Source organism: Myotis davidii, unplaced genomic scaffold (genome assembly GCF_000327345.1).
Source record: "Myotis davidii unplaced genomic scaffold, ASM32734v1 scaffold1494, whole genome shotgun sequence".
In the NCBI taxonomy this organism is placed as follows: Eukaryota; Metazoa; Chordata; class Mammalia; order Chiroptera; family Vespertilionidae; genus Myotis; species Myotis davidii.
In genome coordinates this window covers 3235545-3252121 of record NW_006286246.1, presented here as the reverse complement: position 1 = coordinate 3252121, position 16577 = coordinate 3235545, and the positions used below count along the sequence as shown (strand labels likewise).

The window sequence follows — 16577 nt, the reverse complement described above, 5'->3', positions numbered from 1 at the left end:
CGTCCACGCGGACAGCGGTGGATCAGTGCTCCACGCTGGGATGTGAGGTGCTGCGCGTGTCAGGATAACAAGCTCATGGAAACAGCCAGCGGAGGATGGGACACGGACCCCAGGAAACAGTTCCCGAGCTTCTCAGTGTTCAGATGTAGACACACCACCGAGATTTACGGGTGATTTCGCTTTTTACATTGCCTGTGCTGGCCTTCACCACTGCTGGCTGAGAGCGTCTTTGAATCTTACTTTAGGGGAATTCCCAAACTGACAGTCCAAAAGCCATTTCGATACAGACCGGATTCCGGAGTCCTCTGGAAGACGGAGGTACTCCACTTGCCGTCTCTGTCCCCCTGTGAAATGCGGACTGCGAATTCATACATGGTGTCGGGGAGCAGGCCCTCGATCAGCACGCGCCGGTTGGAGCCCTGCCTGTAATCCCAGCGGGCCAGTTCCCCCTTTTCTCGGTAGCGCACCGTGTACTGCCTGTAAGGAGACACAGGCAGCATGTACGGGGCCGGTTCTCTGCCGCGGAGCACGGACTCCTGCCCGGAAACGATGACTTTGGGAGGGAAACAGGGAAATCAGAGCACAAAGACCTACACTTCGGGCTATGTTTGGAGCTCAAATGTGAGGAGATTCTAAAGCAGACAGGGAAGAAGACTTTTCAAGACTGGAAACTCATACTGCTCGAAAGCTGAAGCCGAGATTCAGAAGGCGGGGGAGGAGGAGGTGGCTTTGATGAGGCACGTGCCTTATCAGGGGTGTGCGCGTGTTTGTGCTGTGTGCAGTGTGGAGAGGGCAAGGGAATAATCAGAACTGGCCCAAGGTAGCTTGGCTTTCCAGAAAAGAAAGACAAAAAGACTCGCTTCATGCCAAATCAGGCATGTTTCCTCGAGGTGAAGGGGGAGGCAGCATGGGGTCTTGAGTAATCTTATTACCATGAGAAGGAGCAACTGTGTGTGACAGGCAGAGCAGGATGGAGGAGCTGATAAAAAGACCTCGAGTGTGAGATTGTCATGGAGAGAGACGTGTGAGCGAGCATTCCCCAGTCCCAGACCGAAGACATGCTCTGCCCCCTTTGTTCTCATCATGATGCCGGACATGAGCCCCCAGGAGCCAAGAGCCGTTCATGTTGAGGAGGCCAAGGGCAGGGGGAGCGTCACTATGAACCCTGCGAGAGTCCCATGAAGCTCAGAGGTCTTTCCAGGAAGCAGGTGTCTTATTTCACTAACAGGAAGAGGCAGAAACTCGGCTAATAGTGCCACGTCATGACTTGAGAAAAAATACATTCACCTGCTATGCACAGTGAGCTACACGTGAGGCAGGGTGGTGCTTGGGGACGTCTAAAGAGGAACTGCGGGGCGCGAGGGTTAGACGATGCCCACCACTCTGATGAGGGCCTTCCTGCTGCCACTCTTCAGGAGGGCCAGGCTCTTCCTCAAATGGGCCCATAGCTTCTGAACATGAATAGGTCATTAATGCCCGGCTGGTGTGGCTCAGTGGTTGAGTATCGACCTATGAACCAGGTCACAGTTCAATTCCCAGCCAGGACACATGCCCTGGTTGCGGACTCAATCCCCAGTAGGTGTGTAGGAGGCAGCCAATCAATGATTCTCTCTCATCAATGATGTTTGTATTTCTCTCTCCTTCTCCCTTCCTCTCTGAAATCAATAAAAACATACATTTTATAAAACAGAGAATTAGTAAGGCACGGCAAAGCAAATGCAGGCAAAGAGAAATAGGATCTAGGACAGTGATGGCGAACCTTTTGAGCTCGGCGTGTCAGCACTTTGAAAAACCTTAACTCTGCTGCCGTATCACACAGAAATTTTTTGATATTTGCAACCATAGTAAAACAAAGACTTATATTTTTGATATTTATTTTATATATTTAAATGCCATTTAACAGAGAAAAATCAGCCAAAAAAATGAGTTCGTGTCTCACCTCTGACACGTGTGTCATAGGTTCGCCATCACTGGCCTAGAACATTTGCAGACACAGGATAAGGCGGAGAAGGTGAGATGTGAGGTCCCGCCCAGTGCATCACACGCGAGGCCCAGGTAGCATGTGGCCTGTGGGGAATGTGTGATCACGCTCAGGATTAGCTACATGGCCACAGGACAGTCTATTGTCCGGTCACAAAAAACACCAGCATGCCAATATGTCAGAAAATAAAATCCCTCAAGTAAATACATGTCTGTGGGGCCACAAAACCCACATCTCTCATGCATAAGAGAAAGACAAGTCAGGAAAGTACCTGGACGCAACAACTTTCTTCTGCTTCTCCACAACAGGGTCCACCCAGGCTACAAGCACAGACTGGGATGACATGACCCGGACACTGATGTCCTCAGGGACGTCCAGCTCCTCCTCCTCTGAAATGACAGTGGGCGCGTGGGAAGGCTGTCCCGACAGTAGGCTCCATCCTGGTTCCTCTAGCCCCCCGAGTTTATGTTCACCCGGGGCAGTAAATCGCTTATGCATGATGTAGATGAAATGAAGTGAATAGGAAGTTAAGCAATGACTTGATTGGTCACTGCAGAGAAACCTGACTCTGCACTGCACTGCTTCTCAAGTGCAGTCTAAGATACGGGCAGTTCACTTGCAAACTGCCCAGCCCAATGGACATAAAGCACAAAGGGGAGGCTGTGAATGGTCAGAGATACTCCCAGTAACTGAGGGTTTCCTCAGCATACACTGTAAGTTTCCGGGAAATAATACAGTTCTTACAGGAAGCGAAACTTTAAGGGCAGAAAAGCTCGGGGAGGCATTGCCTCGGCGATCGTGGCGTGAGGCGAAAATCCTGGTGCAAACAACAGCGTGAGCCTCACGAGGCTCCGGGTCCTCGCATTTCAGAGCGTGGGGTGCCCAGGCAAACGAACAGGTCGATTCCGGTACAAAAGGGAATTCGGCCTGCGATTTCCGATAGAACACATCACAGACACAAGGCTCACAGTTCTGTTCCATCACTAACCAACTGAAACCAAAAGATGTCTTCAATTTTGCTTTTGAGTCTCTTAGGTGTTGGGGGTTTTTTTTGTTCTGTTTTTTGTGGCTTTAACTACAAGTAGGAAAAGGTGGAAATATTTAGCCTGTTAGGAAACTGATATAGTGACTTCTTGGAGAGCAGCAACTAATGACTAATAAAGGTGAAACATCCTGTATGTGGGCCTTCTGTATACAATGTAAAAATTATAATAATATAACATGTTATATAATAACATTGTGTAATATAAAATTATAATTAACAAATAAGTTGTAAGTTCATGAAAATAATTATGCTATAGGTTACCTCTTTAAGTAAGACCCAGGAACCAGAAAAGGTATATGTAATTTGTTAACACAAGAGTACTATAAAAAAAAATCTGTGGACAAATGTGGAAAAAATATCTTAAATCAGGCTAGCACAGTGATGGCGAACCTTTTGAGCTCGGCGTGTCAGCATTTTGAAAAACCCTAACTTAACTCTGGTGCCGTGTCACATGTAGAAATTTTTTGATATTTGCAACCATAGTAAAACAAAGACATACATTTTTGATACTTATTTTATATATTTAAATGCCATTTAAAAAAGAAAAATCAACCAAAAAAATGAGTTTGCGTGTCACCTCTGACACGTGTGTCATAGGTTCGCCATCACTGGGCTAGCAGCACACCATCCCTACATCTTTTCTCACTGCATTGTTACTCAAGTTTAGTGGAAATAAAGTTTCACTGCATTCTTGCACACTACCCCATTCACTCCTCTCTCTCTGTTCACAGTCTATCACCAGGGGATGTTTCCATGTGGATCACACTGTGCCCTTAAATGGAATAAATGTTTGGCTGCTCTTATGGCAAATCTAAGGCACCGTAAAGACATTCAGTATACACAGAGAAATATATTTCATCACAAGAATACCTTACCCTCTGAGTAGAAAAGAAACACACTTGCATCTAAAATGTGGCCAAGCCCGCCCTGCTGGGTCCTTTCCCCTCAAGAAAACCCATGGAGTTCGTCACCCGGCCAGCATCGTTTGGAAACAACGCTGCATTCACACTGGACCACGGCTGACCGGATGCGTCCTTAGAAACATACCTGAAATCTTCCGTTTCGTGAGGGCAGCCCTGTAGACCGGCTGACTCTGGCCCCGGGAGTTCAGGGACCGCAGGGAGACCACGTACACCGACTCAGAGGCTGTGGATGAGGCACAGGCAGTGAGGCTCTGCGGCTGGTTTCCCCGACACATCTCTGTCCTCGGCCCCTCCCCCTCTTCTTCCGGACAATTAAATCTGAGCCCAAGCATGGTAGGAACTAAACTCAAGAAGAACACTATTACGGTAGGATACGTGGAGGTGATTTTCACCTGTAATTCCTGGAAAATGGGTTTCTATCTCATCAGCATCAAAGAAAGATGAATAAGGTTTTAAAAAGGATGGGATTGCATAATGCCAACTTAAGTCCCCCAATTTCCTTTTCTTTCTAAATAGAGACAAGAGTGACTCTGTCTTCAGCTGTCATCAAACAGAAGGGAGAGGAGACAAGAGCAGCCACAGTGCCAGGTCAATTCCCTGGTGGAGGACTCACTTCAGATCCCTTAATTTCTTGGTGCCACTGCCAGTGGAACCCACCAAGTCATTAAAGGAAGAATGCTGCCATTTATCTCCCGATCCCGGGACGTGCATAAATGGCTAAGCCTGGAGGTGGCCCAGCATGGATCAAGAACCACCAGAGTCCGGCCAGAGTGGCTTGGTTGTCTGAGTCTCACACTGTGCACCCAGAGGCTGCCGGTTCAGTTCCCGGTCAGCACATGCCTGGGTTGCAGGGTCAATCGCCAGTCAGAAGGTAGTCGATTGACGTGTCTCTCACATTGATGTCCAGGCCTGTCAACCACCAAGGCCAGCAAAGGCCGGGCCTCGACCCAGCCTGGAATGATGCACAGAACCTCTCCTGGCCACAGCGACTGTCCCCTCAGCGTCCACGCCCAGTGCTTCCTCCCCCCAGTGAGGGTTTGCGAAGAGGGAGGACAGCAGGCCAGTCTGCAGGCTTCATCAGCGGCCCCACATTTCATCTCACGGGACCCAGGCCCAGGGTCCTAGGATCTAAGGCAGAGCTTAAGGAGCAAATGGGTGAAAGCAGAGCCAAGAGGCAGAAAACATGAGCGCCCATCCCGTGTCCAGGAAAATGGCCCAACTCCAGGGCTTGTGCTGCAGGGTCAGGAAGCAGCTGCCAGGCGAGCACGCAAAGGCGGCCGTGTCCTGCGCTGACTGAAGGTTAAAGGGATGGAGGCACAGGCGGAAGACAGGACAGAGAACATGATGCTGGATAACTGTAATACCTGGAAAATAAACATTACAACTGCACTATGATGTCGGTCATGAACGAGCTAAGTATGAAATGATGAAAAAGATCATCAAATACTGAGCACCAGTTACCACTTAACTCACCCAGCTTTTTGATCTCATGCGTTCGCTCATCTCGGGCCAGTGGAACGTAATTCATCTTCCGGCCACTTTCCCCGTAGCCCAAAAGGAAACCCCGGGATCTGCGTGGACTCTTGGCTCCAGACAGGCGTGGCGCCTTCCACGCAACGGACAGCCGGTTGTCTGAGGATCGGACTCGGACACGCAAGGGCTTGTTTGGCACTTCCTTTTCTTAAAGAAGACATGACACAGAAACTGTTAAACAGTATCCCCTCCGAGTCCACCAGCGGGTACGTGAAGTCTGCCCAGAGACTAAGCCATGACAATTAAGCAGCTGGATTTAAAACATCCATTTTGGTAACCAATTCCAGAAAGAACATTGTCCCCCCAAGGGCACCGACCCTGGGTGCACATGTTCCTCCCATATTTCAGGCCGAGAGGCCCGAGGACTTCAAATGAAAACATACTATACGTGAGACTGCCATCTAGAAGTCTTGGGTGTTCTACAAATGCTCCTTTTCATCTACTTCCCTTTGCCCCTTTAAGTCCAAAACTATATATTCTCTGGTGAGAGCTAGAGGTCAGCATAACAATACAGTGAGCACACAGTAGGTGCTGCTATGACTGCCCTGCAGGAAGCCTCGCTGTAAAGCTGGGAAGGGCTTTCCTGGCCTTTGCGGTGAGTCACTCCGGCCCACATAGTGACTGGCTTCTGGTTTTGATTTTAATTCTTCTGACGTGTCTAATCTGCCCTCCAGACAAACCTGGGCCTGCCCCGCCGTTGCTGCCATCTCAATCTCTGCTGTTCCTTCTTCTAAATTTTGAGAAATCCTCTTGCTAAAATGATCAAGCTCAAGAAACACTCATTGTTAGCCTTCTCAAAGCAACACACTCTGGGGGCCAGTACTTGGTGTTTAAAGCTTTGCTTTTACATCGATGAAGAATTGATAAGTTTGGGAATAAGGGCCACAGACCACGTGACGACTACATTGTCCATTGCTGACAGTGGACCACCTTCTAGTCATATTTGGGGATCCCATTAGGCCACTGAGAGAATCTCTAGTTATGTAAGCCAGGGACTTCCCCGGCATTCTTCCTCCACCATAAACATTAACGCCATCATCAATGCTGCCTAATTCTATTAGACTGGAAAATTCCCAGGAGGTTATGGTGTAAGAACACAACCTAATGCCACGGGTCAGTATGAATTCCAGTGTCGCAGTAAGTATATCAGTAGCCATGGGAGATGGCTCTTCTGAAAGCGGTACACCCTGTTCCCTGTTCCGCATCCGCCAAAGGGAATACCCCTTTGGACATTAGCTGGGGTTACCTGGCCAGTCCCTGGGCTTCCGGTTCCTGAAGCTCCTCAGAGCGTGCCATGGAGTGGTCCTGCAAACATTTCCCCACTCTACCAAGTAGGACTTAGTAAGGTTTTGGTTTTGAGTCTAATCGTGTAGCCAATGGGCCACCTGTATACAACTCTCCTCGCACCTGGGAAGGTAGCCACTTTCACTGGGGTCTGCGAACTGATCTCAGTTTTGTGCTCAGGTTCCAAGGTGAGCTCTCATCTCCAAGGGGTGACTTCTATAAAAATCAAGGACCACCAGGTGATCCTGGGAATGACAGATGTGCTCATTCACATAGTTCAAAAGGAAAAGTCCCTTCCCCATCCTGGGCTATTCATCCCATCAGACCTCTTTCATGGGTGTCACAGCACCTGGTGACCTCTTTCAGGCAGACGTGTCCAGACAGCTCGAATTCACTGGTGCTGAGATTTTTTGGGTTTGTCTAAGCCAAAGGGAGTAGCCTCGCAGAGGCGCCTGAAATTTTCTGATAAATCCCAGTGAGTCCTTTATCTTGAAAACAAAAGTCAGAACTGCCGGGAGCAATCCCGTTCTCCCGAGTGGACTGCCGAGTGGATGTGACGTGACAGGACGCGGGACCTCCACCAAGCTCACCACATCACCAGGTGGACCTCACTCAGGACCGGTTGATACCGTTAATTACAGCCGTCCACTCGGAGGGTCAGCAGAGGAAACAAGGGCCGTCGAGATTAGAGTAGACTTCAGAGAGCCAGACGCCCCTGTCTCCTAGGTTGTGTTGTCAGCTACACAAACTGGCAAATACTCTTAAATTGTACAGAATCAAAACCTGTTGATTGAAAAAAATCCCAAATTCAACACGATGCTTTGTCCATTTAGGTTTACAATTCGGTGCCCGTTAAACTTGGCAGCTTCTGGTTTGGGCTTCCACAGGCTCTCCAGTCGGGTCCCAGTCTGTGGCCCCCTGACTGCGGGACTGTGAGGCTCCCACTGACCCTCATTTCCTCCCTTGGAGCGTGGTGTGTGGCTATTGTGTTTGTAATTTAAGTCAGGTAAAGCATATGTGAAGCACACATTCATTGCTAATTGTGGTTGCGATTGTGATAGAAAACAAAGCCCCTCATCAGATTCACTGGATGTATGGGCAGTCCCCCCAGAATGGAACCCAGGGTCCCATTACAGATTCTACCACAATGCCTTGCACACAAGGGACACCAAATACATGTATTTCAAAGAACCAAGAATGAGAAAGAGATACTTAGTGTCACAGGTTTTTACAGTAAAACCTCAAATGTGAGCTTGTCTGTACCCAGACAGCTTCTGTGCACCGGACACCGAGAGCGCCATGCATTGTCTTCATCAACACCCCGCAGTGACCAGTCGCTCTAGCGAGTCCCTTCCTACTCTTTGTTGGCGTGAAGATGAGTACTCAGCCACCTCCTGGGCCCGGTCTCAGCTGACAGGGCCTTCTCGTTCTCCAGCAGAGTGTGAGGTGTCATGCGGTCCACAGCTTTGAAGAGTAAGCGGTTTGACCCTCTCACGCCCTTGACACCCCACTGCACTGACCTCCAAGCTGTGCAAAGAGGGCCTGGATCCTCACCCCCCGAAAAGGCAGGCCCACGTGCTCACTGGCCTTCCTCAGCCATCCTCAGCCCCAGGCAGCGTCCCCACCATCCCCAACATCAAGGCTCAGGGACACTGGCTGTAGGGCAGGGGGCGCCACCCCTGAGGCTGAGCGGTGGTCCTCACACTGCAGCGTGCATCGCGATCACCTGGACAGTTTGAAACCACGCCCTAGGCTCCCACCTGTCAGGCCGGCGCCATTCCAGAGCTTGGTGCACTCTGCATGAATTACAGAGGAGGAAGAGGGGAGTGGGTGGGGGTGTGAGTGGGAGAGGGTGAAGGTGATCGGCCACTGCCAGAACACAGGACCTGTGCTTTGCTGTCCCCACTCAGAGTCTGAATTCCCTGCCCCAGACACGAGCCCAGGCCCAGAGCTGACTGACAGCTGCCAAGGTGGGTTAGCAAATGCCTCCCACCTCTGTCTGCCAAGGGCTCCTTCCCGGGCGAGTTCTTGAGACCTTAGTGACTCTCAGAAGTCCCTCCCACGCCCAGCACCGGCAATGCTCACGCTGACGTCTCTCTTGAGCACGTTTTCCTCTCCAAGAGGCCACCCTGACACTTTCACTGTTTACTGAGTGCTTGTGTGACATTTGGGCGGGCCAGCTATCTACCAGTAAGGAAGGGGATCTCATTTCTTTACTTTGGAATAGTGTCCATCAGAATGTCACCCACCTTCATAACTTATTGGATCCCTACCAGCCATCAGGCAGGTGACAAACACCTTCACAGTAACATCATGACACCCCATTTATAGAGAAGGTGAGGCTAAGGGAGAACTTGGGAGCCGGACAGGTGGGCCCTCAGCTGGCGTGGAGCCGGGTGTGCAGTCCCCCCGCGCCGCTCCTGTGCGGAGCCCCCGCCATGCTGTGGCATGGCATGTGCCTGCTCTGGAAGGAGGTCCCCCGGTGCCTCACGGATGTCTCTGGCAAAGGATCTGGTCTGTGGCACCTGGAGTCACCATCTAAGACTTCCGTGCCATGGGTCCCCACTTACAGGAAACGTCGGCTAAGTTCCCCGGGGCCTAGAGCTCCTCAGGGGAGGTCGTTCACGTGTCCCCTCAGATCCAACATTGCTCGTCCCCTGACAGGTGGTCATGCTGCAGGGTCCCAAGGCAAGACCATCTGAGGAAGAGCCTGGTCAGCCACGCGATGGCCCGGCTGCCTGACTGTGGGAGCAAGAGCAGAGCGGACTTACTGGACGCCTTTGACAATCCAGCATGGGCTCACTGTAGCCATGACAGTTACGTCAAGTGCCGTGTCAAGAGATAATGAGATGGGGCCCTGAGGAAGGGCCCAGAACACCAAAACTGCCGGTCTGGACACTTGGATCAGGACTCCATCTGGACACCAATGTGAGGGAACCCCCACCCCCACTCAGAGCTCAGCCATCCAGCGCTTGAGTGTGGCTGTACCAGGGTCACAGTAAAGCCCTGCCGGACTCCCACTGCATGGGCCGGGCTGCCACTGCCACTATACCCGCTTCCGCACCCGCAGACAGAGCCCGTGGCCAGGACTTCGCGCCAGCAGACCTGACTGTGTAAACAGGTCATCTTCACAGCCCAGCCAGCCTTGAGGAATTCCAGTCCTCAGCTGCAGTCAGCACCATTCCTCACCAGCCCCTCCAAGTGACCAGAGGCAAAAATTAGGACCTCAGATGAAGGAGAGCACTGCTCAGTGGCAGACAACCTGGCCTGCCCGGGACCACCCCAGCATCAGCAGCTGGCCAACAGGTGACCCTGACCTCTGACCTGGCCCTGCCTCGCTCAGCACCCGGCTCTGGCCCACACACACTTGCCCTGTGGGGCACACTCGGAAGAAGAAGCCTCCGATGCCTTTCCACTAAACATGTATTTAGCGTGTGCCATGAGCTTGTCCCAGGCCCGGGAGGCGGAGAAGAGTGAATCTAAGAGACCGGCCCTTGAGGGGCTCACCATCCAGGCCATGGACCGGAAACTGAGTTTTGCTCTGCAAATTGCATACTTAATAAAACTTAAAATTGCACAAGGAAATAATGCCACAGACAATATTCATTCCCCATTGGCCAAAGGCCTTAATTAAACTCTGTGAACAAAGAGGGCACTGTCTGATTGGTAATTGGGCACGCAGCAGCCCCATGACCTGGCCCCAGGATTAGCTGAGGATGCCCTGACGCAGTGGTAGTAAAACTGCATATGAGCCCAATGAGGCTACAACTTTCCAGGGAAGAGCTGGGAGAAGACAGGCGAACTGGCAGCCCGTGGCCTTGCCTGTGGGAAGCGGAGTGGGGCCTCCGGGCCCCGCCCCTCATTGCCTGTCTCTGTGCGTAACAGATTAGCTCAGATCCAGGGACAGGAAAAAGCTAACGCAACTTCAGAAGAGAAGCCTGCAGGGAGGTCAATAATGGGATCCAATATGTGACAGGACCTGGACACCTCTTCCCTGGGGACAGAACAAAGCTGTGTGCGTCTGTGCGAATGTTTACCTGTGTGTCTTCAGGGTAGACAACTTCTGAAGTCCAATGGGACCTCCTGGCCCATTTACACATGGCCGCGGTGTGCTACCTTCTGACTGTCTCACTACCACTGTCTTCCAAGCTCTGCTCCTTGCCTTCTGCTCATCTCTCCTAACCCTTGCCCTCTCATGTACCCTCTCTCCTTCAACTCACTCCAGCGTGCCTCCTAAAGCCATGTCTGCCTCCGACTTCTCTCTTCCAACGTTCATTCCCTCCTCTGTGCCTGCTACAGGCATCCCCAGCACAACGCCCCACGCTCACCTTCCGTCCGGCATATTTGAAGAACGTATCCCCTCTCCTCCACAGCCCGTTTCCTTTTCTAATGTTTTATTCCGCCCTCCTTTTCCATGTAAAAAGACTGTGAATGCCGCCCACACCTGCCAAATCTTAACTGAGAAGCAGATTAGAGTCATCAGTTTGAATATACTCACCTTCCTCTCAATAGCGTAAGACTGATGTATTTAAATACATGGTTTATGAAAATATGACATACTCCTCTCCCTGTGGCCTCAAGACAGTAGCCAACATACTTGAAAATAACTGCATGCATTTTTGCATCATTAATTAAATATATTCAAAGAATACACAGAAATGTTAACACTTCTCTCAACAAGTAAAACCACATGATTAGACAACATCAACATCCAAATGATAAAACATACACATACAAATATGGAGCAGAGATGGGAGGCAGGTCATCTAACGTGTCACCAACTAGCCCATGGTTTTACCAAAAGAAATACTTGATGCAGCATATTAGCCAATAAAAGCCACTGTTTGGTGGGTCCCATCTGCTCATGCTGTCCACAGGGCACAGAGCTGCAAACATCCCCATCAGGCCAGGACTGCCATCTCCGCCACCACATTTGCCTGTTAATAGCACAGGGTACCCCCAGATGTAGACACAGACACCTCCCCACACCAGGACACGAGGGAACAGTGAGAAATGAGCGACACTGGCTGCGGGCTGGTCCCCTGGGTGCACGGCAGATCGACCAACATTGTGCGGCGTGTGCGTTAGTTCAGCGATGGGGACTGGATGAAGGTTTGTGAGCACATGTGTGTGACAGAAGCACAACCCTCTTGCGAGACGGTGCTTCAGTGAAGACATGAACCAGATGAGCAAATAGTACCTGTGACGGTTTCATTAAATGGTCCTGGACCCTTAATGGGGGAACCATCAATCTGGATCCATTCACCTCCTAAATTAGGAAAATGCAACCTGATAGTTAGAAATGAGAACCAGAGGAGCTTCCACATTTAGAGCATCCCTAACTGTTCAGAGCATCCCTAACGTTGCTCTAAGTGGCCTTTTCAACAGCTTGAAAGGGATCGCCTCGGGCCATTTTAGTGACTCAGCACCTAAGCTCTATGGACAACACATCCTTTTAGTCTTTTGCACATGGCTTATTCTAGTGAGCACTCAAAAGTTTAGGACAAAACGCTAACAACCTACATTAACTGACTATGAAAGGAGGGATAAATCTCTCCTAGTTTTTAGTCTGTCAGCTTATTCTACAAATCTAAAAATTCAGGAACTCTTTAATAATTCTAAACTTGTATTGACATGAAGAAGCAGGGAGGGACTTTTCTCCCAATCTTAGTAACAGAAACACAGCCTCCAGTTCTAGGTGAGACTTACCAGGCAGGCTTTCCGCTCTGTACACGGGCCGGCTCACTCCACTGTGGTTTTCTGCAGTAACCAGCACAAAGTACACTACCCCCGGCTCTGAAACACACGGTTCGTATCAAGCCCCGTTTCAAATCTCCAAGAATGACAGTTTGATTCGCTGTCTTCCTTATACCAGTTACAACCAAATATAAATATTTGAATTTAGTGACAAATCTACCTATAGCTTTCTCTGTTTATTTTTAATCAAAATACTAACATTCCTCCCATGCAACTGAAGTACACCTGGCCAGAGAACACAACATTTATTTATTACAAAGTACATGGCATGTGAAATAAGCCTGGATTTGTGAGCCGTCAACAAGAAAGCTTTTTAGCCTTTTAATGTGACATCAATGTAGGAAGTAGGAACACACTGTCCACTAAATCCATGTTTCAACCTACCGTGTCCGTAACTACAAACAGTATTTCCTCATGAAAGCCCCAAATGGAAAGCTTCAAAAAATAATTAGGAAATGTCAACATAACTTATAAAATTTAGCACCTGGGGAATCTTCACTGCAGTCAAGAAAGCTGCATGAACTATGTTCCTTCTCATAACTAAACAGTCCCCTTGCCCTAGCTCAGTGGTCAGCAAACTGCGGCTTGCGAGCCACATGCAGCTCTTTGGGCCCTTGAGTGTGGCTCTTCCACAAAATACTGACTTCTGCGCATGGGCCACGAAGTTTCAGTCGCACTGTACATGTGCGCCCGCACGTGGTATTTTGTGGAAGAGCCACACTCAAGGGGCCAAAGAGCCGCATGTGGCTTGCGAGCTGCAGCTTGCCAACCACTGCCCTAGCTGGTTTGGCTCAGTGGATAGAGCGTTGGCCTGCAGACTGTAGGGTCCCAGGTTCAATTCTGGTCAAGGGCACATGCCTGGGTTGCCGGCTCAATCTCCAGTAGAGGGCGTGCAGGAGGCAGCTGATGAATGGTTCTCTCTCATCACTGATGGTTCTCTCTCTCTCTCTCTCTCTCTCTCTCTCCCTTCCTCTCTGAAATCAATAAAAAATATATTTAAACAGTCCCCTTTCTGTGTCTGCATGTGGTCTTGGACTCTTACAACAAATACCTAGAAAAAAATACTTCCTGGAATCTTGGAAATGCTAATCTTGAAATAATTGGGCTTCACTCTGACTTGGATCTAGAGATCAAGGTCAAACAGCAGTGGTGTCTTTGGCTGAGCTGCTGGAGTTGTTGGGATGCGGAAGGGAACCCAGACACCAGGTTAGGACATGAGTGCCTTGAACTTGCCGCCTTGAAAGCAAAACTCTGGTGCCGCTGCTTTTCCTCGAGATGAATTATTATCTTAAGAAAGGGAAGTGGAGGTGCCAGCCCTTGAAGAGCTGGAAGCTGGCAGGCATTGGAGGGGATGGATGCTGGAGAGGTTAGAGTTAGTTCCATCAAAGGCCATTGTGTATGTGCATTCCTCAGAGTGAGGAGCGTTCTCCTAACGGCTTCAGTGCTCCAGCCAGAGCCCCAGGATACAGCCACAAGGCCGTACTGTTGGGGACACCTGCTGTCGGGACTGGTATGGCTTCTTTCTGACCGTGGCAGGCAGGGTCTGGTGGCATTTCGGGTTTGGCACAACCTGCCGGCCTAACTGGGAAATGCTTCAGTTCGGACTGAATGTAAAATTATGCTGTGCCAGGCACTTCTCTCTCTTCGTCCTGAGCTTATTTGTATTTCAAAGACATTTATCCATGTCTCTGCTTCCGTTGAGTTAACTCATTGGAGTTGCTTGAGAGACACTGCTGCTCAGTGAGCTCCAAGTCTCTCCGTTGGCATGTTTTTCTTCTCTGCGGCCACCAGAATAGCCCAAGCTCTGAGCAAGCAAATGTGAGCCTGCACTGGCCTTTGGTCCAATAGAACCTCCACTTAACCCACAGTTGGACTCTGTGGGGCCGGAGGGATGTGGGAGAGATTCAGAGAAATGTATGGAACTGTGAGGGAAGAATCTGACCTCCTGCCTCCCTTCTGTGCACCTTCTGCCCCGATGCCCAGAAAGCCGAATGCTGTAACTCAGAGCGGGGAAGGGACGTGTGGTAGGCTGTGGCCAGGAACCGGGGAGCACTGCGGATTCCAATCTCTGAAGGAAGGCAGCAGAACGCTCCTGTGGCTCGGGGACACCTGGATGTCACATATGCTGACTTCCTCATGATGCATCTTAGGGTTGGGCCATGAGATGACTGGAGAGTACATGGAGCTGCAGGTTCCTGGGATCAAAAGGGCAGAAGACAGAGGACCCACAGGAGGCAACCCAAAGCTCATGTTCAAAACCGTCTGCACCTGCACTTGCACAATGTATTTGGGCAAAATTTAAAATACTTCGAACTTCCAGAATGAATTGCATGGGGAGAAATGTAACATCTTTGAACAGATGTGGCTAAGCATACACACCTTTATAGGGATGTGTCACCTGAGAAATCCCTAATTATAAAATGGTTCATAACTGAGAAATCTCCAGATTAGTTGTCTAGTAGTCAAGTGTCCATGAGACACAAAAAAAAAACACATTCAGAAAACTAAAACTTGTTTCCGGCATCAATTGGGAGAGAGGCCCAGGAACGCTAGAGTTCAAGTGTAGGGCAGGAAGGCCCATGGCAGGATGAAGGCCTTGACGCAACAGATTCACGCCCCTGGCTTCCCGTTCCCGAGGAGCCACCTGAGCCTGGCCACACCCTGGCTCACAGTCACCTTAGAGCGGAACTGGGAGCGAGGTGCAGTCAGTTCTGACGGGAACAGGAGCGGAGGGTCACTTACCCACATCCTCAATAAGGAAGGACTGCGTCTCCGAGTTCACCTTGATGTACTTAAGGCTTTTCAGTGACTTCCCGTAGGCAAGGTTGTAATGCTCCACGGGCCTACTGGTGGCATCTTTGGGTGGGTCCCACGTGACTTTCAGGCCCATCTTAGTGGACAGCAGTTTCACGTGTCTTGGCTTCAGTGGGTGGTCAGCTATGCAGACAGCGCAACTATCAACTGATGGGAATGGCAGGCGGGGGAAAGGCACGTTTCCACTGTTCTCTGACATTGTTAGCGAGACAGCGAGTGGCTTTTACTCTGATCCTTTAGACTGTAAGCGCGGGCGTGTTTGGACATCGTTACAGTATGACAGCAACGCAAACATACCAAACCCACAAGCTCTGAAGTGTTTTGGATGACTGTGGGTGGTAAGTTTAAACCAGAGTGAAACAAACCGAAAGAAACCCTAGGCCTTCTCCGCTTGCTGATGTTGCCTCGCTGGTGCTAGAATAACGAATTGGTCATTTGACATCTTCCCCAGAGGCGTTCATATATTCAGTGACTTCTTATCATTAATAAGTATGCGGCACGGTGCCTTACACAGCCTGTGCATCGCCTCTGAGGAGAATGACCTGGAGCGCTCCCGACCAGGAAGAATGGGCACCGTGTCTGAAACGAGGCAGCAGAAGCGCAGCTTCTGCAAACACAACAAGAGAGCTGCCACCTGAAGAGGCAGGCGTGCCCCTGGCTTTATCTGCAGGCAACGAATTTAAGTGTTTCCTGTTTTGTCACAGAAGAAAACCAAGTTATTAAGAAGGACATTACACTTTGATCTTCAGTTGTGAGGTTCTAAAAAATTTTTTTCTTAATTTTTAAAAATTAGCCAAAATGAAACACAATATGTAACTGATGTTGCAATGCCACATAACATAAATATATGCTAACAATTCACACAACAGTCCAATTTGGAGCAAACTGGGATCTGAAACTGATTATTCAAGGATGCAAGGCATTCTCAGGGGGTGGAGAGGGAGTAAAAAAAAAAAAAAAGCCAGAACCCTTTAAACTTAAGAAAAAATGAATTTGGACACCCATGGAAGAAGAAAGGGGAGGGAGAGCGTTTGGTGATGGCACACAGAGTGGTTAGTGTGTGGTTCTAATACTGGATGGAAATCCTGCACAGGGTAAGTATGGCTGATTCTATACCTATCATGTAATCTTCCCACAACTGCCCAACCACCTCTAGAGTAAAACATTTATGGAAAGGAGAGAACTCCTGTGGCCTCCCTGCCAGAGAAACTCAAGGAACAAAAAAAAAAGTTATGAAAAT

The 16577-nt window shown here is 49.7% G+C and overlaps 1 protein-coding gene across 1 annotated transcript in view; it reads right to left on the bottom strand.

The window, feature by feature from the left end:
- FNDC1 (fibronectin type III domain containing 1) overlaps positions 1-15536 on the bottom strand; it is a 49053-nt gene extending 33517 nt beyond the window's left edge. Inside the window, exons 1-7 of the mRNA XM_015560019.1 lie at positions 15266-15536; positions 12476-12562; positions 11967-12035; positions 5423-5629; positions 4074-4172; positions 2253-2370; positions 290-477 (exon numbers count right to left, since the gene is read on the bottom strand). Coding sequence (XP_015415505.1) covers positions 290-477; positions 2253-2370; positions 4074-4172; positions 5423-5629; positions 11967-12035; positions 12476-12562; positions 15266-15536 — 1039 coding nt within the window. The remainder of the gene's footprint in view (positions 1-289; positions 478-2252; positions 2371-4073; positions 4173-5422; positions 5630-11966; positions 12036-12475; positions 12563-15265) is intronic.
- Between the last annotated feature and the right edge of the window lie 1041 nt (positions 15537-16577).